The sequence below is a fragment of the Panthera onca genome, chromosome B2 (assembly GCF_046562875.1).
Source record: "Panthera onca isolate mPanOnc1 chromosome B2, mPanOnc1 haplotype 2, whole genome shotgun sequence".
Taxonomy (NCBI): Eukaryota; Metazoa; Chordata; class Mammalia; order Carnivora; family Felidae; genus Panthera; species Panthera onca.
In genome coordinates this window covers 45,192,640-45,219,113 of record NC_138343.1, presented here as the reverse complement: position 1 = coordinate 45,219,113, position 26,474 = coordinate 45,192,640, and the positions used below count along the sequence as shown (strand labels likewise).

The 26,474-nt window shown below is 42.4% G+C and overlaps 1 protein-coding gene across 1 annotated transcript; it reads right to left on the bottom strand.

Moving 5' to 3' along the window:
- Nucleotides 1-604: 604 nt before the first annotated feature.
- Nucleotides 605-17,044, bottom strand: LOC132666427 (adhesion G protein-coupled receptor F4-like). Its single transcript, XM_060614509.3, has 9 exons — nt 16,701-17,044; nt 15,477-15,531; nt 12,632-12,783; nt 11,347-11,598; nt 9,117-10,496; nt 6,892-6,933; nt 6,447-6,506; nt 5,359-5,415; nt 605-1,004 (listed from the first exon to the last, which is right to left on the bottom strand). Exons 1-8 carry the CDS (start codon nt 16,788-16,790, stop codon nt 5,368-5,370), a joined length of 2,079 nt encoding a protein of 692 aa, XP_060470492.1. The 5' UTR covers nt 16,791-17,044; the 3' UTR covers nt 605-1,004; nt 5,359-5,367.
- Between the last annotated feature and the right edge of the window lie 9,430 nt (nt 17,045-26,474).

The following is a 26,474-nucleotide window of genomic DNA, read 5'->3' as shown; positions in this document are numbered from 1 at the left end:
GACTGTTTAAAACCAAAATTGGCGATAAAAATATCACTGAGCATGTCTGAAAGACAGTAATGCTGTTTGCCAAGTTTTCCCGGGTTATCACCTTGTAAGCATATGGTAGGATTACATTCCCGGGTCTCCTGTGTGATCAAAGGGCTGAGGTCGATTGATAAAAGGGCTGATACCCAAGAATGTTGTGGTACACTGGGACCATTTACCTTGAGTGAACTCACACATGAGCCAGCTGTGAAAAGTAAATGTTTTTTATTTGTAAACTAACAACCAGAATCTGTTTTATGTATAGGGGTTTAAATACACACACACACACACACGCACACACACACACACACGCAAATAACAATACCTACAAGAATATTTTTTTTAAGTTTCACAAATGAGGAAACTAAAGCCCTAGCAGTTAAACTATTTTATTCAAGGCCTAAAATAGAATAAAATAATAAGCACGTTTAAAAGACCTTTTATTTTGCCTCTGTTGCCTATCTTTAGGAAACCTACCATAACTTAACTGTTTCCAAAGTACTTCAGTATTTCTGCTGCCACCCCACCCCCAACACCCATGCCCACCCCCTACCCCTGAAACTGGATCTAACTCCCGTCCCCCAAAGTGCCCAGGATCCCTCCAGAGTGACAATGACAGGGCCTATGGAGCCACAGAGCAGGCCTTAGGAGTGAAAGCACACAATGTCCAGTAGAGCCCCAGGCATGTTCAGCAGGTCAGAAAATGGCTCTTTGACTTAATCTTGCCAAGGCTGATCAAGAAGCCGGGCTCTTGCAAGTCATGGGCAGAGTCAGTGGTTCTACCTCCTTGAAGCCCCGTCACCAAACGGTATTCTTTTTCCTCAGCAAACATTTTCACCCTGACAGCTTAACTGTCACGCCTGGCAAGAAGAGAAAGTCTTCCGGGGAAGCACGGGTTGTCCCTGCATTCCAGTCTCCCTCTCCCAGACCTCAACTCTCAGTCCAAGACAGGGAACGTCCATGAGGAATGGAGCGGCCTAGGCAAAATGGTCAAAACTCGTGTTAACAGGAAGAACAACAGGCAATTACTGCTCATTCGAATCAGGAGTTATTTTGAATCCTTAATATGTTAGCTCATGGAGCCCTGAAACCATCCTGGGAGGTATGTGTTATTACTAGCCTCATTTTACAGGTGAGGATATGCACCGAGGCACGGACAATCTCCTCAAAGTCACACAGTAGGGAGGCTGTTCCTCCCCCCCCCCCACCCCCCACCCCCACCAAGCTTCATTTTTTCTGCACCCTCTGTCTTCTCCATGCTGCTCCCTTAGCCCTAAACTCGGGGCTCGGTGCCCTTTCTTCCTCTCCAGCTATCTAAGCTTGGTCTCTGGAATGGCTGCTACTCTGAATGGACAACTTAACACAGAAAACGCTGTTGCTTTCCTCGGGGTATTTGTTCAGTCAGTCTCATTTCCCACTGCGGAATGAAGAGTTCTGCATCCTTTGAGGTGAATTCAGGCATAAACAAATATGTGGAAGAGATTTTACAGGAACCGAAGAGACTTCCTGGTGACCCTGGAATAACACTGGGTAAAAACAGGCTCCATTTGGGTTGTAGCAAAGGCCCGCCCTTCCTATGAACAGCAGAGGGCGCTGTGCAGCTGGCTTCACCGTAAGACCGTCTTCTCCCTCCCTCCTCAGCCTCCAGGATGGGATTTCCCCAATTAGAATCTATACCTGAAGCAAACTGCCAGGTCTCCACACCTCTGCAGTCCTTCCCTGACCTCAAGACCTCCTGACAAAACTTTCTGGACCTTATTTCCAAGAGCAATCAAACCTGAGGTCACTGGGATATGAGGAGCTGCCCCCTAGGTTCAGGGTCTCAAATCTTTGCAAATCCCATTATGACTTCCGGCCCCCTTTCTCAACAATGAAATCCTGCCCATCTCCTCAGACTGCATCACTCTTTGATTTTGTATTCTGATCAAGGCCGGAAATACTACTCTTCTCCTTGTGATTGGGCCCTGCCTTGGGCTGCAACCTGACTTGCACTTACCAAACACCCTGCGTTGCTGAGCTGTAACTCTGCCCTTAACCCGTGGCTGCAGGCCCTCTGCTGACAGAACTCCCTGGTTCTGCTGGGTTTCCATTCGCTTGCTGTAAATTTCCTGTCCCTGACCTCTAACTTGTTAGGCCCCTAAGACGGCCTGCCCCAGTGACAGCTGCTGTTCCTGATCTTTCTGGTTTCACATCCATCCAGATCTAAAAGGCACAGCTCCAATTCCTGACAAAATTCAATAGGCACAGAGCCACCTGTGGAGGACACACTGAAAGAATGCGATCCTTGGTTCATCCCCCACCTCACAGGTTCAAAAACAGAAGTTGAAGGGGGAGCCTGCATGGCTCGGTTAAGCACCCGACTTCGACTCAGCTCATGATGTCACAGCTCGTGAGTTCGAGCCCCCTGTCAGGCTCTGTGCGGACAGCTCAGAGCCTGGAGCCTGCTTCAGATTCTGGGTCTTCGTCTCTCTCTCTCTGCCCCTTCCCTGCTTTCTCTCTCTCAAAACTAAAGAAGCATTAAAAAAAATATTTTTAAATAACAGAAGTTGAAGAATCATGTGCTGAGGATTTCTTTGGGGAGCTGTTAGTGCATTCCCATCTCCTTCCTACACTTCCCCCAAGTACCAGTGGAAGCTTTATGCACCTCCCCGATTCCAGGAAGTCGTGCAGCCCAGATCCTGGATTCTACTGGTTTTCTCCAGTTTTTACTACAGCCAACCAGGTATGCCCAACTGGCTAGAGATTAGACTTCAACCATGCCTGTCTTCTCTAGGATGGTTAGATTTAGTACCCCTGAGGAGGCAGAGCCTCCTCCCCTTGAGATATCTAATGAACTTCAGAAAACAGGTCAAACTGGGACCTTGATGGAAAGGTCAGCTTTTACAGGTCATCTGAATCACCTCTTGATTAGTGACTAATCAAGAATGTTATAGTCATGTTCCACTATGGAGGAACTTTTTAGACTAGGAAATGGGCAGAGGTGGGAGAGTTAACTTTTTTAAAACTCTACAATATCCCTCCTTCCCCCCTTTAAAGTTCTAATACAAAAACCCAAATGTAAGGAAGATTAATTAAGAATAGTATGGGGGCACCTGGGTGGCTCAGTCGGTTAAGCGTCCGACTTCGGCTCAGGTCATGATCTCACGGTCCGTGATCACGTTCGAGCCCCACGTCAGGCTCTGTGCTGACAGCTCAGAGCCTGGAGCCCCTTTCAGATTCTGTGTCTCCCTCTCTCTCTGTCCCTCCCCTGTTCATGCTCTGTCTCTCTCTGTCTCAAAAATAAATAAACGTTAAAAAAAAATTTTGTTTTAAAAGAATAGTACGGTGGTGTTTTCCCGGCCCCCCACACATGCCTGTCAGCGTATATGACAAAGCCCTCTTTCTCTCCCACCCTCTCCCAGGACCGTGCACCAATGTCGCACAGCAGCACAACGTGGGTTTGTGGGACCTGTAACACAGCAGGTCCCTTCATGATCCTACCAACTTAGAATGTCTTTGATGCCATGCGGTTGTTTCAACTCTTTGCTTTGCCCCATTGTTCAATAGTCGGCTGTGACTCAGAAAGAGAATGAAATGTAGAAGGAGATGTGCCTGCCGCCAGATGGTGTTTAAAAAAAAAATCTGAGGGGCGCCTGGGTGGCTCAGTCGGTTAAGCGTCCGACTACAGCTCAGGTCACGATCTCGCGATCTGTGAGTTCGAGCCCCGCATTGGGCTCTGGGCTGATGGCTCAGAGCCTGGAGCCTGCTTCCGATTCTGTGTCTCCCTCTCTCTCTGCCCCTCCCCTGTTCATGCTCTGTCTCTCTCTGTCCCAAAAATAAATAAACGTTAAAAAAAAAATTTAAAAAAAAATCTGAGACTCATCTATATCCATGTACAAGGGCCATGAAGACCTTACCAAGATTGATCACCCCTGCCCACACCCCGCTACTACCTCTCAGACTTCTGGCTGCCATGCTGCGACTAATTGCCCTTCGTGGATGCCTAATATTTGTTTTCCTTCCATTTCACCTGTGGAGAAATATGTCTTATAGGTTGGCTGTTAGACAGCTAACTTGCTACAGTTCTACCCACACCCCCTTAGGGATGATTGTGGGCTCCCACTTCATTAGGGAGAGACAGGCTTGCTGCTTTGTGATTTCAATCAATTAAGGCTTCCTTCTAAACAATGAGGTTATTCTAAGTGTCACCACTCACTGACAAGATGAAATTAGGGTGTGTGGAGTGCCGTAGACAGTAAGGGTGTTGCTACATCAGTACAGATGCGATGATATCATCCTCTCACTGAGGAAAGAAAAGGATTCCTAAGATTTGGTCATATAAGAATGCAAAAATAGTAACTCAAAGTGATACATGCACCCCAATGTTTACAGCAGCATTATCTACAACAGCCAAATTACAGAAATAGCTCAAGTGTCCGTTGACTGATGAATGGATAAAAAAGAAGTCAGATAGACAGATAGATAGATAATGGATTACTCAGTCATAAAAGAGCAATGAAATTTTGCCATTTGCAATGACGTGGATGGAGCTAGAGAACATTATGCTAAGCAAAGTAAGTCAGAGAGAGACAAACGCCATATGATTTCACTCATATGTGGAATTTAAGAGACAAAAGAAATGAGCAAATGGGAGAAAGAGGGAAGCAAACCAAGAAACAGACTCTATTAGAGAGAACAAAATGAGGGTTACCAGAGGGACGGTGGGTGGAGGGATTGGCTAAATAGGCAATGGGGATTAAGGAGTGCACTTGTGACGACACTGGGTGTTGTAAGGAAGTGTTGAATCATTGTATTGTACACCTGAAACCAATATTACACTCTATGTTATCTAACTGGAATTTATTTTAATTTTTTTAATGTTTATTTATTTTTGAGAAAGAGAGAGAGAGAGCATGAGTGGGAGAGGGGCAGAAAGAGAGACACAGAATTTGAAGCAGGCTCCAGGCTCTGAGCTGTCAGCACAGAGCCCGATGGCCTGATGTGAAGCTTGAACTCGTGAACCGCAAGATCATAACGTGAGCCAAAGTCAGATGCTTAACTGACTGAGCCACCCAGGTGCCCCATGTTAACTAACTGGAATTTAAATTAAAACTTTAAAAAAAAAAAAGATATGGTCATGTAAACTGAGATGACATAGGTTTTAAATATGTGCATATTTTCATTTATGCGCTGAGCAATGAAGAAGTTTTTAATCTCTGAAAGATATATCCTCCTGTTCCCTCCCCACCTCACTCCTGCATCACATCGTAGGCAATAGTGTGCTCACAAGGAACATTAAGGAGTTTGCCATAACTTGCAAGCAAAGCTTCTCCTTGAGTTTTTAATACTCACCTGTCATTTTCACCGATTCATTAATTTAGATCCATTGGTTGGGCTTAATGATGCATTCTAAATGGGAGGGAAAAAGGAACACTGATGTCAGTGAATAAGGGCATTGACAAAATGTATTCATATTTATGTATATGCTTGTCTAGAGATATAAATATGTAAAAATGGAAACATGAAAAGAAGTACCCAAACTGACACAGCTACACAGAATTAAATTATCATATTTCACTGAACCTAACATTGTAAGCCACATCATTATTTTTTTATTCCACTAAGAAAAAGAAAGGAAAAAAAATCTTACCAATTAAATCATGACATGCCACTGATTGTAAGACACATTCCAATTTTAGAATTGTTACAAGGTGAAGAAAATGCCTATCTTAGAATTGATGGACTATGGTACCAAAAGTCACACTCAGTAGTAGCTAACTGTAAATGCTGATTCTCAATGTGTGCAGAAAATTTTTTGTTTGTTTATTAAGAAAGTAGCTCTTATTAAGAAACTGTTGGTTGAGTAAATGGCTTCTTTCTAACTAATATAGCAATGATGGTAATTTTAGTTGGTACCTTACAAGACAGACAGCTTGGTCAAAAATCATCTTCAAGATCAATATACATGTACTTCAGCCCAAGAATGTGGCTTACTGAAGAGTCTTGAGAAAGGAGCACGCTAACTCCCATGATTCTCTGGGAGACTTCGGGCAAATCTCATAAGTACACTGGGTCCTGGTTTCCTTACCTATGAAATGACTAGGTTGGACTAGAGTCTCATTTCTAACTCATCTCTCATTTCCCAGCTCTAGTGTTTTATGAGTCTACGACCCTGGTTTCATGTTGTCCCATCTCAACGATCCAGATGTCAAGTTGAAATACATCCAAGGTGGAAAACTCTCTTGAGAGGGATATTCTACTGACCTGAAGCTTTAGCAGGATACTCCAAATTTGTCAAGTGAAGAAATGAATGATTGAATGCATGTCCTAATAATTCTCTTTGCTAACAAATCCTGAATACTAAGCTATAATATTTGTCTCTTCATGACTCTGCTGAGGACACTGACCCTTAAGTATTGAGACTGAGAGGAAGGGCTTACCTCTACCGCCCTTGATCTCCCCTTCAGTGAAGACATCCTCATCCGCAAAGCATCTCTTATCTGAAGAAGCAAGGACAGTGAAGAAACGACAACATCCCCAAAACCCAGAACTTCGAGACCAATAACCCTGGCAGAAGCAACGTCAGAAACACTATGCTTAGCCAATAAAAGCTGAGGTGTCATTATAATTGGATTTACGATTAAAGTTAAAATTCTGGTTATGGTTTTTATTCCTAGATACACTCAGACACCACCTCCTGCTGACTTGATTAAATGCAGGAAAGGAAGGAGTATAGTTCTCTGCTTTCCTCCTCTAAGCTGATGCCTGAAGCACCCCCATAAAATTCACACCCAGGGACCAGGCTTTCTTCTCAAAGCTGCTTCATCCCCCTGCTACCTGAGCCGTGTGAAAATGTTTACAGTGAGTGAAACAAATTCAAATTACCTTGTGGTCCATGATGGTTCCAAACAGCAGGATGAAGAATCCCTGTGGCAAAATTCAACCGAAGTATGAGGGACTGTTAGGCAGACAATATCCCAACTGTTATTTTAATATCACTCTTCTAGATGTCTTCAAGGACAGTTATTGGGTACTAGAAACTTCAGCTTCTACTGATGCAGATAAAAACGCATTGGCAAGTATTCTCTGTGATTGTACCTCAAAGAAAAAGGATCACCTTCATGTCTGTGCATGAGAGTTATTGATATTTATTGAGTGGCTACAGATGGAGGAGAGTATTTTCTACATTATTGTATCTGTTTACTTTCCAAACCTTAAGTAGCTGATCTTACTCATAATAACAGCAACATGACACAACATGACATGGAATCTTGTAGTTCACAGTGACAATCATGGAAGGTGTCTTGAGAAATGAAACCTGTATTATAGTTTACTTTCAGTTGGAATTAAAAGCCAAGAAATAGCAGGGCCTCTGAGCTGGTGGAATAAGTTTATATATAAAAGAGAGAAAATCACAGAAATATAAAATGCCAGGGTCTGTTCAAGTTTAAATTCTTTGGTTTCCTATGAAGTCATAATAATCGATAGTCAATCTTTCTAAATGGTGGAAGTTGCACTTTAAGAAAATTCTGCATCCTTCCATGAGAGTGGAAGGAGCCTGGGTTTCTGAGGATAGTTTCATGGCAAAGAAACACTACTCAGAAGACTGAAATTTTTAAATGTGAGTCACAGGAAAAGCTTGCTAAGAAAAGTTGGAGTGTATTTACCTAAAAGTTTTTCAGTGTTTTTCTTTTGAAAAAGAAACAGAATAAAATGTTCAGGGTTTAATTAAGTTGCAAAGTCAAAAATAAAATAAAATAAAACGAGATCATCAGTCACCAAAGTAACTTCAAGAGTTGGGGAGATTTACATGAGTCCAAGAGCTTTTGATCAAAAAAAAGAAGACGAAGAAAACAAAAAACAAAAAAAACCATAAGTCAAAGGTTTCTCCTTAAAAGCCATGCAAGGGAAAGAGTGGAATGTTCTCCACAGTTATTGAAGAATGTATGAGTAAGATATATAACTGATCTGAGCTGGCATTTCTTAAAAGCCTGCTTTCTGTTTTATATAACGTTTTAAAATAGGGTAATAGGGACATGCTATAGGAATACATTGTTGCTTTACTAAGCAGTTATATTTATATATTTAAAGCAGTGGTTGGAAATTTTATTTCTGTGAAAAACCAGGTAATGCATATTTTGAGCTCTACAGTTTCTGTTACAGCTAGCCAACTCTGCCATCGCAGCTCAAAAGCAGCCATAGGCAAAATGCAAACAAACGAGTATGGCTCTATTCCAGTAATACTACTTACAAAACCAGGCAGCAGGCCATAGTTGGCCAAGCCCTGATTAAAAGCCTAACTAAGGATATGAACTTGCCCAATTTGCTATTATTCGTAGGTATAAAAAGTGGTCTGGCTAGCGACGGCTTCCCAAAAGCACATGCACAGTAGTCACATAGAGTACAACAATTTTTAGAGGGATCATTTTGCCAAGCCAAGTGTGGTTAAAGCAAGATAAAGACAATATAGAGGATTTTAGATTCATATCTTTATCTTACTAAGGAGAAGGCCGAGGCCCAGAGAAAAGTGACATCTCTAAGATCAGGCAACATGTGCAAGATCCATTTCAGGGAATCGCAGCCTACATTTATTTCACAGCGAAAGCAGGGAAGAGGTGTAAGAGCTCCTCACTGGTTAACATTCAAAGAGAATGGCAAGGGTTCTCTCTCCATAGTATGGAAAACGACTGTTTCACTGAATCCCTAAACTCCTTGAAAAAGGATAAAAAACTGTGCTTGTTTTGAGGCATTAGATGTGAGTGTAGACTCACACATCTTTGGCCAAAGACAAGTCTTTGATAAATGAAGGTAACCTTCTTCTGACATTGAACCGTTAGGAGGGATCAGGGAGGACGGAAGGAAGGAGATGCCCACCTAACCAGCCCGATCAGCTAAATCCAACTTGACAACCAAGAGGGTAAGGGAGGCCACAGCCAAATGTCACTAAGACATGGAAAGAGTTAAAAAGAACATTTTGTATTCTATATTTTTAAATCATAGTCATAGCTTGTTGTATAGCCAGAATAAGAAATTATGAAATAAAAATATCTTATGAGTAAGACAATTAATAATAATAATTAGTAAAAATAAGTCTCCCTCTTGGAACTTACCTGGAAAGCATTGAGCAGGGCAAAGATTATATGGAATATCAAGGAAGTGCCTTCTATAAGCGTGGCTATTCCAAAACCCCAGGTCAGTCCCAGCAATGGGGTAAGGATGGCAACATTTTTGCTGATCCTCATAATTATGGCCAGATCCTGAGCCTTGGAACTGCCAATAGAGGGCCTCTGAGTGTTGACAGCAACAACCAAAACCACCACAAGGTTCACGGCCACAATGACCAAGGCTGGGATGGCAAATGCCAAAAGGGCTTTGGTGTTGTCCCAGTTAAGCCAGCAGGCGTCGGGTCTCATGTAGCCTTTCTCCGGGACTGTGATAGCAACTGTGGTGCCAGCAATGACCAACGGGCACCCGTAGCCAATGGCAAAGCCGATGGCCATCATGCGGGACTTCATCATCCTACGGAAAACAACCAATATCCCATAGATGATAAGCAGTGCTTTGAAGAACATCCAGAAAAACAGAGAGAGGTAGAAAAGGTGGCTGAAAAATGTCAGTGCGACACACCATTTGGAGTCCTGGGCCTTTTTGTGAAAGTTAGAGTTTATGATGAACCACACGTTAGCAATCAGGAGCGACACAGCTATGTTGACGATGCACACGTGACGCATGTAGGATATCTCTGTCACAACCACCCGGGACCACACAGCGGCTTCAATGATCAGGCAAAGAATCAAGCTAAAGATGGAGACGCTGAGCCCAATGCAGGTGATGTAGTCCAGGACTTTGCTGTCAACAGATTTGGGGGACATCAGAATGGAAAAGGACATCACCATGCCAGTGTAGTTACACTGGCATTTTACTTTGTTCATGATCTCCAGCGTGGTTTCACACACATTTTCGTCCCACCTCCTTTTCCTGGAGTGCCAGCCAACACACTGGGCCCGGGCATTCTGGGATTTATTGATCTTCTCAAAGGTGAGTAAGACTTGCTTCAATCTTTCTGGTAAAATCACTGAAAGGACGAGACCATTTACAGGTCTAGGAAGACTCACATTCGGCAGGTGGACTTCTCTCAGTATGGCCCCCAAGGTGGGAAAAGCTATGCTAATGGCTTGGGATGCATTTGGTGGCAACTTCCACAGCTCTTGCCTGGGAATTTCTATCATTCCTATGATACCCTCTGTCATATTGTTCATGCTCGTAGAGAAGTTGAACTTTTTCTCTGAGGTATCATTGTTGATGTGAAACCCCTTTGTCTGAATGAAGAGTTCATCTGCAATGTTCTCAGAATCCTCGTGGATGTGGAGTTGCCTTGCAAACAGATTCATTGACTGCAAAAAATCCGAGCTGGTATTTTTGTCTGGAATGAAAGCCCAATTTGAAATGGCTGCTGTATCGAGGATGTGGTTAGCCACTTCACTATAACTCTGCAATGGACAAAAGTGGAAATTTACACTAAGGATTTACACATTATTGTAGAAAGTCAATTTCTAAAATCTGAAACTTGTAAAGATCAAACGATCTGATCTTATTTAACAAATTTTTCTTCAAATTCCCTGTTTATTAGAATTTCATGCTAATAAGCCTGCAGAGAAGGCAAAAAAGTGAAACAATAATTAAACTCAAATAAAAGTCACAGGTATAGTTTACTTGCTTTATTATGTGCCCTGGGGCAGCATTTGTAAACTGCAGTCTCTATAACCCAAGATTCCCGTGAGATAGCAATGATTGTTTAATGGAGGGAATTGGGAATAGATTCTATAAAAACCTAAATTTCAGAAATACTGTGTGCCACATCCCAATATCCCCTACTCTTATAAAGAGGGCCAAACTTCGTTAACATATAAAAGGTTCTAAAAAGTCCCGCCATAAGGAAACCTGCTTAACTTTGTTTAACCCAGACTTCCTACATCTGCTATGTACAGAAATCTCCGTTAACATTTCTCGAAATAATTATGTTCTACAGAATGAAATTTGGGCAACAATAGAGTAGACACAGTCTTGTTCACAGCCATCCTTTTGTGACATTCCCTTGAAAATAGTCTGTACAAAAACATGTATTAAAAATGTGCTAACTTCTCGAACACTTCCATAAACTAGAGTGAATTGATACACCAGGCTGAAATAAAATGCCCATCATTGTTATGGTTGCCGTGGTTGGCATACCTTGTACCCTGAAGAGTACCCTTGAAACTGTTTAAATGCAAGATTTGTTTTAAAAAAAAGAAGAAGAAGAAGAAGACTGTCAGTTTTTTCAATGAAACGAACAAAGAATACCTTCATTTTCTCTGGGGTAACATTGTCGGACAAATCCATAGAAATATTTCGTAATAACTCCACTATAAATGCAATGTTTCCAGACGTGGCTTCTGATGATTTCACAACATCAATTATGCAGGCGTAATCAACTGGACAGTTCCTGCGGATTCCTTGGGCTACACTCTCCAGGGGCTCTGGAGCTCGGAAGTCAAGAACATACAGAGGGACGGATGCTGCGGCTACGGAAAGGCGTAATGCACTATTGAAGTCCTGTTTTTTAAAAAAAAAAAATAAAAAACAAAAATAAAAAAACAAAGTTTCTTTGTTCAAATGTGATTAAGAACCTAACATATATCAGAGTAAAGGAGCTAAAGGCACAATAAGCCACATGGGGAAAACAGAGAAGCAAGTGGTCCTGAAAAGTCGTTGGGATGCCCGAAAAGACCAAGAGGAAGGTGGAGTCACGCACAGACCAGAGGTTCCACCAAAATTGCCCCAGAGATCAGGATACTGACCTGTTGCTTCCAGGACAGTGATTTTAACTCGAGTATGATAGCAAGAGAGTTTTCTCCAGAGATGTGGAGAGATTCTAAAAACAAAATTTGCCTTTTCGATTTTTTTAAAGGGGGGGTCCCATGGAATTTAGGGGTGGGGTGGGGAATGGGTTTTTGGAGGTTGGCAGGTCAAAGAATTGCTAAAGTGTCATTTCAAGAAGTTTCGAGTTCACTAATTAGGAGAAAGTAAGCACAAATCCATCTTTAGAGCTCACTCTTGAACCTGTAAGCATTCACCATTGTGTGAATGAGTTTCAGATCTTATTTTTAGAAAAGATTCTGAGAGGGGCGCCTGGGTGGCACAGTCGGTTAAGCGTCCGACTTCAGCCAGGTCACGATCTCGCGGTCCGTGAGTTCGAGCCCCGCGTCAGGCTCCGGGCTGATGGCTCGGAGCCTGGAGCCTGTTTCCGATTCTGTGTCTCCCTCTCTCTCTGCCCCTCCCCCGTTCATGCTCTGTCTCTCTCTCTGTCCCAAAAATAAATAAAAAAACGTTGAAAAAAAAAAAATTAAAAAAAAAAAAAAAAAAAAGAAAAGATTCTGAGAGGGAGAAGAAGGGAGGGGGGGGGGGGGGAGGGAAGAGTAGCAGAGAGTTTGGGTAAGGAAGGAGAAGAGACAAATTTCACCCACTGAACCATTTTCCCGAGTCCAGATATGAGATTTATTGTCGTGCTGAACAGAACACATGAAGAATGCCTTTACCACATCCTGGGCTATGAGCCCCAGAAGCCAATAATATGCAAATGCATCACCTTAAAGAATGTTTCCACAGATAAGCTTGTACACGTTTCAGTTGATTTTTGCCACTTGTTTTGATGACATGTAAATCCTATTTCTCCGCGAAAGTGCTGAGCACAAGGCTGGCTGCAGTTGGAAGCAGTGAGGCAAGGTCCACGGCATTTCTCTGAAAAGGAAAGGGGAGGGGGCTACTCAGCATTTCTGCACTCTGACAGAGGCAGCTAACATTCCAGAGATTGGGGGGTTGCTTTTCAGAGGAGGTGACATTGAACAGTGTCCTCAGCACCAAGTAAGGCTTACCAGGCAGACTGCAAAGCTGATGTCTAGGCAGAGAGAACAGCACATAGAAAGTAGGGATCACAGGTCATACAGAAAGGCTAGATCAGAGCATCTGAGCAGAGTGTAGCAAGAGATAACGATGGGAGAAGTAAGCAGAGGTCAAGGCATGAAGGACCTTAAATTCTGTGCTAATATGGGGGTTACCAGAAAACATGATTGGAGTTGCTTTTGAAAGATAATTAAAGATAGTGTAGGCAGCCAAATTTTCTGTAAAGGGCCAGATAAAGTTGCCAGATAAAATACAGGAAGCCCAGTTAAATATTGATTTTATTTTTCAGATACACTCGATTCTCATTATTTGCGGTAATTATGTTCTACTGCCACAAGCATCGAATGAGGGGAAATCAAGGCAGGTTCTTACGAGCTTCTCCTCAGCCTTTTCATCAACCAGTCAGTATATGGGCTTGTTTTGTGTGTTTCTATTTAAAGACACCTTATTTATGTTGTTGATTCATTAGCATTGAACTCATGGCCAATAGCATCATCGCTCATAACAGCACAGGAACAAAGTTTAACTAACACATGCATTTACTCCTTAAGACACACGACAGTCTTCTTAGGAACACCAGAACTACCCTCAGGAGCCATTTTAAACTGCACCAATCACCAAAAAAATCACCAACAAAAAGCGCAAAAGGCAAAACATAGGGCACTACATACATCACAAAAAGAACACTTGTTTAGAGTAGGAGACCTGGAACAAGAAGGCAGAGAGCCACCTCGTTTGACTCGGAACTTGCACCTTAGCTAACTCAAATTATTTTTTTTCTGTCTGTGAATGATCCAGAAAGCATTATGAGTAGAGATTGGGGGGTTACAAATGAATTTCAATGAGCAAGAGAATTTGCAAATACAGAATCCACAAACAACAGCGATCCACTGAAAGCATTCAGTTACACAATGAATAAGTTTTTAATATACACATGACCCATGCAATATCCTTCACTGTTTGTCTGACACGAAAGCTTAACGAGGCAGTCCATATTTTTAATTGCTAAATGACAACTGTGGCCAGAGAGTAAATATTTCCAGCCTTGAAGGCCATGTGGTCTCCGTCAGAACTACTTAACTCTGCCTTTGTGGCATGAAGGCAATCAAAGACAATGCGTAAAATAAATGGGCATGGCTGTGTTCCAATATAACTTTATTTCTAAAACCTGGTGGCTGGCCTAATTTGGCCCTGGGGCAAAGTGGATTGACTTGATGCAGGGAGCCCAAGAATGAAGTTGTTGAAGTAGTCACAGGAAGAATTGCCTTAGGAGAGTGGTAGTGGAATGAAAAGAGGTAGATCATAATGAGAGCTGGTAAGGTGTTGAAATCAATAAGATGTAGTGAGTAATTGGCCGTGAGTCAAGGGATGCACCTATATTTGCGGCTGGGACAGCTCCATGGTTGACTCCATTCATGGAGAAAGGAAACAAGTAAGTTTGCATTTTTCTTTACCATCTACCCAACTGCCTCTGGTTTGGCAAGTTATTTAAGCTGAGTGCTTCTCAATTTCTTTATCCAGACAATTGGAGGCAATGCCACAGTCTTGTTACAAACATTGAAGGAAATAGCATCCTGCCCAGCACTTAGAACGCTGTTGTCATAAATACTCAATGAAGGTTACCTATCTTTCTCTCTCTTTTCTCAATTCTGCATCTATGTAGAGATGTGTTTGGGCTAAAAATATAGTTGGCCATGTCTGTGGAGAATCCAGTTATTTCTACTATTTGGGGGAGAACCACATGTTTGCACTATCATAGCATGATTATCTCCATAGTTTATCTCTGACTTCTTGAGAGCAACCAGTCTCACCAACATGATACCTATCTTACATCACTTCAGTAGACCTCTCAGAACCAGTGTTACATACATTTAAGCATTCTGAAAATATCTTTGTAGGAAGGAATGAATTCTGTCCTGTTCCCTCTTCTGCCTTGTGAGCTCATTAGTTCAAACACATTTCCCTTCGGGGTTTTAAAGTGAACACTTGCCTTCTACTCTAGAACACACGTGAATATTTGCTGAATTGCATCAGTGACTATGTCATAGATAATGTACAATTGTCGGTGAGTCTATCAATACTGGTAAACAATGAGAACTTGTTAGAGACTGTTATTCTAATTTTTTTTTAACGTTTTATTTATCTTTGAGACAGAGAGAGACAGAGCATAAGCAGGGGAGGGTCAGAGAGAGAGGGAGACACAGAATCTGAAACAGGCTCCAGGCTCTGAGCTGTCAGCCCAGAGCCCGATGTGGGGCTCGAACTCACGGACTGCAAGATCATGACCTGAGCCGAAGTCGGCTGCTTAACCAACTGAGCCACCCAGTCACCCCCTTTTTTTTTTTATTTTTTTTAACATTTTATTTATTTTTGAGACAGAGAAAGACAGAGCATGAGCACGGGAGGTCAGAGAAAGAGAGACTGTTATTCTAATTGAAAGCTTGTGGTCTGGGACATGCTTGGCCACAGCCAAGTCTTCCTTTACTCTGTCCAGTCTCCATATGGAAGAAGACTGTTCTGTTGACACATACCTTGTATCGTTCCAGTCTTGAGTTTCCCTTCAGGATGTTGATGTTTATCTCCATCCTGTAAAACATAAATTCCCAAAGGTCCGCTTTACTAGACTCTCCTCTCTCATCTCAACATAGAGGCTCCATGTGGATATGAAGTAAAAACGTGTTCAGGACTAGGCCAGAAAACTGGCATCCATGTATGACATCATGGGAACTTGCAGAGGGAAGCATAGAGGTGAGCACAGACAAAGAACACACTATTTTCTGATGAGAGCTAGAAGCTTGCCAGTGGTCACTTGGGCTCTGAAGGTCAGGTTAATGGACTGAATCCATATTTTGGAAAACTTTAAAAAAAAAAAATGAACATTACTCTTTTTTTTTTTTTTTTTTTTTTTTTTTAGTTTCTTTTGAGAGAGAGAGAGAAAGTGCAAGTGGGGGAACAGCAGAGGGAGAGAGAAAGAATCCCAAGCAGGCTCAGCACTGTCAGCACAGGCCCAGTGCAGGGCTTGATCTCACAAACCATGAGATCATGACCTGAGCTGAAATCAAGAGTCCAATGCTCAACCGACTGAGGCACCCAGGGGCCCCTGGAAAGTTGAAGTACCCAGGGAGAACACAGATGTAGCAATTGTAACACTAAGCTGGTCTCCATCTGTATTAACTGTAACTATGAAATGGAGCTTATATGACCCTCCAGATACCATTATATCCCCCAGAAAGGTAGAGATGAGCAGATGCTAGGAATAATCAGTAGGTGACAATAATAAAATCACAAACTCTTTTGTAGCTATAAAGGGCTATAAACATTATCTAAATGAAAAAAAAAAAAAAAAACACCCTGTAGGTTACAGATAAGGAAATTAAGACTCAGAGAAGGAAAGCAACTTGTGCAGCTAATGAGAAGGAAAGTTAAGGTCTGGAGCTGAATCAGTAGCTGCCAGGCTGGTACTTCCTCCTCCCAATGGCTGCCTGTCTACATTCTCTGGGGCTTGAAAAGTCATTTTCCTACTCTCTTATAGTTCCATGTCACACCCTGCAAATATACTGTTGCAAGGCCCAGCCACCTCTCAACGTTTCTTTGTTCCCTTTAAAACAAAAAACAAAAACAAAAAACTATTAGCAAGACTAAAACTGTAGTCATTTGAACATTTATTTAAAATCATGTCCTGTATCATAAATTTAGCTATCTGGGAGAACTGACAGATTTCTCTACGGGACCACGTAAGAATGGATCAAACTTACTTTTATGCGCACCTTGGATCTATAGTGGTGAGAACATTCCGTGGCCAGGAATAACATTAAACAGCAAAGCATCGTTTCCTGGGACTTCATTTTTCACACATTAGGATCTTCACCTGCAGGAGAATGAAGGTGGATCCAGCTGAAGGTGATAAGGCCGAACAATGCAAAACTTAGCCGACTAACAATGGTGACCCTACAGGATACTCTGAGATATGCACTCCAAAACGTCCTGCTCTAAGAAAGAACACCAATATCTACTTTCAAGTTAGCTAACATGTAAAAAGAGAAAGAAAGAAAGAAAGAAAGAAAGAAAGAAAGAAAGAAAGAAAGAAAGAAAGAAAGGGAAAGAGAGAAAGGAAGGAAGAAAAGAAAAAAAGAAAGACTTTTTCTCAAATGTTAACTTTTCTACAAATAATACATGGGAATGATGGAAGCACCAGGAAAGATACATGTTCACCAAGACATCGTTTCTGGTCATTTAATTGATAATTTTCTGCGATAGTAACATTTCTCAAGAACTTTTACTTCTTAGTCACTGTTCTGAGCGCTTCCTTTACTGTCTTCATTGTACCTGTGGAGAAGCTAAGGTACAAAGTGTTGAGCAGCTATGAGCCAAGTTCACTCAGATAAAAAATGCTGGAGCCCAGAGTTCAACCCAGAGGGCGCAGCTGGAGAGCAGAATCTCTCGGCAATGGTACCATTGTAGGCTGGATAGTTCTTTGTTTTGGGGGGGCTGTGCTGTAAATTGTAGGATATATAGTAGCATCTCTGGCCTCTACCCACCAGATGCCAGGAGCAGCCTCCTCTTTAGTAGTAACAGCCAAAAATGTCTCCGGATATCTCCAAATGTGCCCTGGGAGAGAAAATCACCCTCCGTGGAGAACAACTGTTCTACAGTGTACTGTCTCTCTAGGCATATGGAGTCAAGTAACTTAAAATGAAATGAATATACACTATTGTCTGCTACTGGAACAAGCACGGAAACTCTCTCATAGATAGATCAACTACTACTCAGAGAAACTGGAAGCACTAGAAGATAATTCTCTGTTCTCTATGTCTGCTTCTTGCCTGTTTGTTCTTTTTTTTAACATATCATTGACATGTAACATTACATTAATGGAAACATATCATGATTTGATGTTTGTATTTTTGCGACATGATAGGTAAGTCTAGTTAACATCTGTCACCACACATGGTTACAAATGTTTTTCTTGTGGTGAAGCCTTTTACTTGATAGTCCCACCTTGCAAAGACAGATCTCCAAGAATGCATCTTTACAACAGTTGGAATTCATGGACATCATCATGACCATCACCATCATACTTATAGGCTAGTGGAAACTAAGACCATTTATTGGAAACAAAGTTCCTTAGAATGATTTTCTTGGTAGTACAAATGCAGCAAAGTGAAAATACCATGGGTCTTAGAGTCAGCATGAGTTAAGTTGTTATCATATTTATGCTATTGATGAACTATTTGACCTTCACGGATCCAATTTTCTTTCTCACTCATTTCATAAAACGTAGGGTGATTATTTATTCTACCAATGACCCTTTTTCAAGTGCCTCCTATTTGCCAGGCACTGTACCAGCCGCTGGGGTATGGAAATAAAGGTTGCTGTCATTTCCATTAAGGATGTCCAGTGGGGAATACAGACACATCAAAGCAATAGTGAGAAGAGAGATCATCTACATGCTGCACATGAGGCAGAAACTGAGCCTCAGCAAACATAAATCCCTTTATGCTCCAATGGAGATGAACGAATTCTGATCCATCTAGGCCCACCAGGCAATCTGTAGCCAGGGAGCAAACAAAACTCAGTGATCAGGGATCAAACCCTTCCTAGGTGGAGTCAAGACTAAGATGGACTTTCATGACTCCAGTGAGCCTTTGCATGAGACGATGAGCCACAGGCATTTACAGGAAGGCTTCCAAATTATCTTTGAGTTTAAAATTCTTTGAGTTCCTAACCAATGAACTATAGGGAAAGTATTTTGACTTATACTGTCATCTTGCAGAGCAAGTCTGAGCAAGGGAAAGGAAACATGGCAGAATGACAGGCAAAGTGCGGTAATGGATTTGCATAGTTGTTGGGATATGTGTGTGGAATTCATGATCTTACAGGAGTGGTTGAAAGAAGTTGTCATGTATGCAGCAAATTGGTGGATTAATACACTAAGCAATTTGCAATATTAATATTGTTTAGGGTAGATTTTTAACTGTCATCACAAAAGGAAATACCAGAAGAACCAGAATAAGTTGTCTTAGAAGTATCCATATGTTTCACATATATACTTGTGGATTTCAAAATTTTTTTTATCCTGACACAATAAAAAAAAAAAAAAAAGATCTTACATCATGACTCATTGTGTACAGACACCTATATGTAGAGATGCCTACATAAAACTGAAAAATACATAATCTTTATATTTCAAAAACTTTTATGTAAAATTACTTATCCTTCCCATCTATGAGCAAGACACTCTGGATGTCTGTGATTTTTATCTTGCATTCCACTCTACCTGACATTCTTTCAGGAATTGGTTGCCACCCACTAAATTGACTCCACAACCTCTAATGGATTGTGACCTACAATCTTAGAGGTAGAAATACAGACTAAAAGATTCATTTTCATTATCAAATCGAAAATAGTTCACTTCTCCCACTGAAGTGGTCCCTTTGGTCTATTCTCTTTCCTATTTTTCATAATTCTGTCGAAATCTCCTTCCCAAGATGCATTCATCGGGGAAAAAAGATACCTATATTCAGGGTCAAATAATAGGACTGGTGCTGAGAGTAAATGCAATTCTCTTCCACCTGGAGAGCATGGTTTGGAATGCACAGCAAAATGGGTGAAGGCAAGCCCACAGGAGGCCACTTATAAATAAGAACGCCTGCTATCTAAGGCTTCAGGAGGAAGATTTTACTGTGTACAGTTTTCAATATAAGAAGTTTGCTTTAAACTTAATCTTGCTGGGAGAAAATCAGACATCTGGCACAATGATGTGATGTGATGTGATTTAGGAAGTCCAAAACTGTTTTCCCAACCAGTGCTAGGACTTCTAAGTCCACAGCTCCCAAAAGTGTTCAGAGAGGAAAGGATCCAATAGTCACGGCCTTTTCTGTAGATCATTATGCTCTATGTGGAACATTATGAAATAATGATACATTCATTTTTTTAAGAAAAAAATTACTAGCAGACAATCCATATGCAGTGTGAAATCACAAGCATGACCATAAGAAACATAAACTTTGAACTGAGCACAACTAGCTGTTTGGAGAGTTTTGGTTGATAAACTTGCTATTCCATCAACCACGTTCATATAGTCTGATGTACGCAACCCATCTACCATTCTGTCTGATAATTGTATGGTAAATTTCCTTCAATTATGACAAATGGGAAGGGGGGGGGATGTTTAATAACGTTACCCAAGAGGAGTCACCGCATTCTTATTTTTGTCCATTTTGATTGGCAGGGATGGGTCGGATGGATAAATGTTTTCAAGTTAGCCCCAACTGGATTGTTTCTCTTCTCACCAGAAAGAGTAGAATGGGATCCATCCTATCACAATTTGGATAGCCGAAGCCAAAATCCAGAGCATTCTGCACGGAACACTATGAGCCAGAGCTTTACGGCTCTGAAAATGGAGACTTAAAAAATAAAAAGAAGCATTTCCAGAATAATTCATAATCCGAGGCTGATATTTCATAGGACAAAATGGAAAAAACATACTTTCTGAGATTCACCATTGCTAAAGACTTAATTAAAGTGAACTTTGAGTTTTGCGTAATGCCAAGCTAAAAATTTTCTGCAAATGAAAAGTACTTCTCCAATACCCAGCACAGTGTCTGCATGTGATAAGTGACCTCTTGAAATAATGAGGAAAAGAACAAGGACACAAAATCTAAATATTAAATGTGACACGAGTGGACTGTCCAAAAGAACATCAGCAAAAACGTGGACAGTACCGAAAGAGGCAGCTTTCCAGTGTGAATCTATTCAAGGACAACTTGCCTGGCCCAAGGGTCTGGTAGTTCCTAGTGAAGAGAGCCTGGAGTCAATGCCAGGTCCTATCCTACCTGGAGAATCCAGAGTTATTCTATCTCCAGTATGCTTAAATTACCTCCGTACCATTTATTGACTTCTGGTTTAACAGTGTGTTCAGTTTAACGGCAAAATCATGTGTTTTCATAAAATCCCTGCCTCTTTAAACCCCTTGGGTATGGCGGCAGGAAAACACTTTGTTGGGAAGATCTGTCACTGGCTATTTACATCAAGATCCTAGTCCCTGGTGGGGGAACATAAAAATAGTGAGCAGTAACTCTGACAGAATAGCGCTATAACAACACATATTTATGCCTAGGGTTGACACACATCATCCCCCGCTTGCCTGCCAAGTTCGTAGCAGGCACCAGAGTTGAATTTTAAAAGAATGGAAGAAAAACCTGACGCTGAAGGCATTTTTATACACTGACTTAAGTGTTCTGTGATTTCAGGAAATCTGCCTGTTTTCTTCCTAGTAGGCAAACACTACAGAGTTTCGTGTTAATTGCGTTTGGCCGGGATACTGCGTCCTGAAGTGGGTTTCTGTGGAACGCGAGTCTCATAAAACACCAAGGGGTTCCATGGTCAAATGGTTTGGAGAACGTGCCAGCACCAGCACCCCCAACCCCTCACACATACATATATGCATGACACGGTTTCTGGGTATCCTTGTGGCAAAAAGACCTGTTTCATCCCAATTGGACCAAATTTACGCTATCATCTCAAGTGCTCTGGGGGAATTTAAGGCTGTTGTTCGAGGACCATATGTCATCTTGGAACACGTTAATTCACCCAGACTCAGGCTCCATGAGCATTTGTTGGGCGTCTACCACAGGCCAGTCCCTATGCTAATACCTTCATAGAAGGTCATTCACCGTGACCCAAAGCAGCGCAGCCGAGAGGAACAGACCTAGCCTTCAGTGAATCCTGAAAGAAGGAGGCGGTGGAGAGGTCATCTTCAACAGTGAAAAGAGTCAGAATTATCCTGAAACATAATGCTCCGGCTGGAGAGCTGAGGAAAGGCAGGCACAGATGGGGTGGGTGGCAGTCAGATGTTGGGGATGATCACAGGAAGGGGAAGGCAGACTCAGAAATGGATAATTAAAAAGAGGAGGAGAAAAGATGCAGAACTTGTGCCTGAGGCCTCCATGGTAATTAGGTAAATAAAGGGTCATCTGATGCTTAGGAAGAAACAAGGCCTGCATCTTGTTCCCAAAGTGCCTGAAAGATGACCTATTTCAGAGGTGGAAGCAACAAGCAGCCTGCATTGGCAGCTTCTCAGGTTCTAGAAAAGTAGCATCCCAAATTCCTCCCCCCTGCTTCCCCAACCTGCCTCTCTTTCCCTGTGCATCCTTATAAAAGCGTGAATTACCGGCTACCATCCACTTTTGTCTTTCACTTGAGAATAAACAGCAATTCTAGGCCATTGAATGGAAGCCAGACTCTCTGCTCTAACAGAGCATCACTTCAAAGAGAGAGAGCGAGAATAGCCTTTGCTGGCCCCAGAGGCTGATGACAATGTAGTTAGCTAGACCCAGTAGTCCCAGTGGCTCAGTCACATCAATAGATGCCTCCCGCACCACTGTGTCATCGAGGCCCTGATGACAAGGGGTTAGCAGAGCACAACACTCGATCCTCCCAGCCCCAGAGCCTGAGAGAAGTTAGCCTGCATTTGGCAGATTAGGACCAAAAAATCAGGTTGTCATTAGTCAGGAGGCGAACACAGAAGGATAACTTCTCTGTCCCCAGCACCCCGCGGACTGTGAGATGCATAATTGATACCCAATAAACATGTGTTGGATAAATGGATGGATCAGTGAATGACCCATGCAGAGAATGATGCCAATTTCTGAAGCTTTTGTTTAAAAATCACAAGGCAACTTCTCTATCTTAGAGGGGAAGATGAGCATATTTGCAACTCTAGATGCTTTTGAAACCTGGTGATTTAAGTAGAAATGCTGCCAGGGGTGCCTGGGTGACTGAGTCGGTTAAGCATCTAACTTTGGTTCAGGTCATGATCTTGCGGTTCGTGGGTTCGAGCCCCGCATTGGGCTCTATGCAGACAGCACAGAGCCTGGAGCCTGCATCAGATTCTGTGTCTCCCTCTCTCTCTGCCCCTCCTTGCTCATGCTTGCTCTCTCTCTCTCTCTGTCTCAAAAATAAATACGCATTAAAAAAACTTTTTTTAATTAAAAAAAAAAAAGAAAGAAAGAAATGCTCCTAGCCTACCTTTTTGTTATATTACCTGGAACCTTATGTGACACAGGATGGTGAGGTCCCATCCAGGTGCAGCGAAGAACAACGTCCTGCCAGATTAGTGATGTCTGCCACAGGCATGGCAGGCAGCCATCCTTTCTGCCCAGTCTCCACAGTCAGAACTCACAAAACACTTTCTTGAACAGACCTAGGGGACCCCAGCTGTTCCGAAACACCGTCTCCTATCTGTCCCACCTCCCTTGTCCTAAGAGCTGAGTTTCTGAATGACTTGGAATTAAATAATACAATTAGTCTGCCTGGGTCCTAGGGCTTGTTTCTGATATGCACTAGCATGGGGTGGGTTGTGGGGAATGACTCATGAAACGGAGGCACCCCAGACCTGCCTGGACACGCCGTGCGAGGGCTAGCATCAGGACTCTCAAAGCAAATTAAGAAGGCACAGCCTGGGAATGGTAACCACAGTCAACCAGGAAGGAACGCGCTGAAAGCCGTGATCTCTCAAACCCCTCCACACAGAACACCCTAAGGTGAGCTGGGTGGGAATATTTGCAAACGAAGTGGACCCTTTCCCAACGGGTTCCCCTCCGTGAACTTCACCCCAAGGTGAGAGGGAGGGCCTACCCACTTGTTGGCTAACCTTCCAGGCAGCAACTCACCTCACACTCCTTGGCCAATCCCTTTGATGGGAAGAACCAGTTCAGAAAGGTTAACTGAGGGTGAGGACCTTAGAGTCTGCTGACCCACATGTTGGGGTGTGTGTGTTTTGTTCCCTTCAGCTGAATTTCATAACCGTGCATCCCATCTACTGCGCTGGTGTAATTAGAACTCTGGTTATATAGTCGGATGGCTAAACAAGTTGTTTGCGTGTTCTTGATCTCAGCAATCAGATGGATTCAGTCACTCTTACCAGCTGTCCCTTGCCATGGAGGAGCTGTTTCATAAGGAGCCTTGGAGGAAAGAAAGATACAAAAGATCTATTAGAATCAGAAGCATCTTATCCCCGCCTATTTTAGATGGCTTCCAGCCCATCTCTTTGTAGCCCAGTATCTTTTCTGAGAGTTGCAGTCTGGATTCAGATGCTGTTAAGTTTCAAGAATCACTTGATTTCAGAGTCCGGAAGGGATCTAGCATCTGGCCAACTATCTTGAGATTTATATGATTTTAAAGTAATTGACAGACGGGGCAATTGCTCTGCTCCAGGAAGAAAGTTCGCTGGAGTACTGCAACACACACAAAATAGCACCTTAGGACGCACACTTGAAAGGCCACACTTGTCCTCAGAATATAAGGAAGATAGGTCATCAAAGGTACTATAGACCACTCAAAACAAGGGTAGATGCCTTTGCAAAGAGGTTTCAGCAGTAACTGAAGGAAATGTCTTAAGTTGGTATAAAGACAGCTTTATCAGCCCCATTAAAAGAAGAAACTACTAAAGAATGCTTAATTATATATTTATTTATACACACACACACACACACGCACACACAACTTTACAATGAGCCTAAAGGAAGGCAATCGAAAGCTGCTTTGCTCATCCACTTTATCCAGCAAGGGACAATCAGAGAACAGAGAGTCTAATCGCCTGGTGCTTTGCATTTTCACTCCTAGGAGTGAGCAACTGGACCCTGACAAATGCTTTTTGAAAGAAAAACAAACACAAAAGAGATCTAGGAAATACGTTAACCTTGAGCTAGCCAACTTGTAAATAATGTTAGGGAAGTTTCCTGCAGCAATCAAGCATTCCAGACAATACCACCATAAATCACACATTTTCCCCATCCCGGAATGCATGCCAAAACAGTCCGGTCTTCGGTAGGAGAAAGATTTTGTTGTGACATGTGTACTCACCGCATCCAGGAAATCTAGCAGCCCAGCAGGGAAGTCGGCACTGAGCTCCCCACCGCTGTGCCCCACCATCATGCGTGCCTGCCTTTGCACCTCTCATGGTCCCCCCTTCAGTGGCTGTGATCTCTCTTCTCCATTTTTGAAAGGGAAATCCAAGAGGCCCCGGTGCAAAACAGCCACCTGTTGTGAGAAGCCTATCTGAGAAGTAAAACCGCCCAGGGTTTCAAGGCTTGTGTAAGTGTGTGATTCACTCCACAATGGGTGCATCAAGCACGCCTAAGAGAAATTACAGGTTTCTCTCGTCTGAAGCAAATCCATTAAAATGAGTCACTTGTTTGTGCTTTAATGCCTCATCTTTATCTCGGATGATCACATGAGGCTGTGTTGCATCTACTGCACTGGTGTAATTAGAACACAGGGGACAGAAGGCGAAGTTGTGCCACTCTTGTAGATGATTCTAGAAGGCTGTCACATTTTTGCCTGTATTGATGGTGAACGTGGGGGAAAACTGGCTAGGAAATGGATGGGTAAATCATGATCTAATCCCTACCTTACGCCAAAGAGATTTTTGTTTTACTTATTTATTTTTTAAATGTTTATTTACTTTTGAGAGAGAGAAAGACACAGAGTGCGAGTGGGGGAGGGTCAGAGAGAGAGGGAGACACAGAATCCAAAGAATCCAAAGGCACAGAGCCTGACGTGGGGCTCGAACTCACAAACCTGAGCCAAAGTCAGATGCTTACCCAACTGAGCCACCCAGGCACCCCTGTTTTACTTTTTTAATAACCGGGCCAACAGTTGTTACTGAGCCTCGGGCCACGGCCACGGGAAATTCAGACACAGAAGGTACAGTCTCCACTTGCAGGAAACGTCACATGGTTTGACTTCCGACAGGATAGACAATTTGGCTTTTCTTCACCACCAAAACCCACACATCCCAATTCTAGTGCCTTCTATTTACATACCTTCTCAGCCAGAAAATCTAACGCAAACCTGCATTTAAATATTATGGGGGAAATGTTGACAGTAAGGAGAAATAAGGGAAAGACAGTTTGGTTACATCTTTTTGCCATAGTGAAGATTAAGGAGGCCATGAAATAGGTGAAAATAGGTCATTTCTACTGAGGTTGCTAATTAAGCACCGGGTCATTGGGAATCAGAAAAGCCAGTATCATCAAACCTTTGGTTGTGTAATCAAAGGACTTTATTGAACACGTTCTATGTGTAAGACGCTTTGCTCTGCACTTTGGGCGTGCAGAAGGGAGTAACATAGTGAGTAAATAAAGTGAGTAATGCTGTCCCCCCAGGTTTACAGAATTATCTGAGAGAGAAAATATATGTACACCGAAAGGGTAAAAGTAAACAAACAATAAAACAATAAATACTAAATCTAAAGTGCACGGCACAGATTATAAATATTATAGGAAATCAGGTGAGGACAACCAGCACTTCTGGCTGGACTCTTCAGGGAAGAGTTCACAGAGAAGGCAAAAAGTAAAGCAGAGCTCAGACATGGTGCACCCTCAGTAGAAACCCATGATGTATACGCTTTCTCAGTCAGGGGACTCTGTGTTTCAACCACCATGGTAACACTGAATGAAAGAATAGCCTAATGGTAAGCTCGGCAGATTTTGCTGGCCGATACCCTCGATGTTGAACAGACCGAA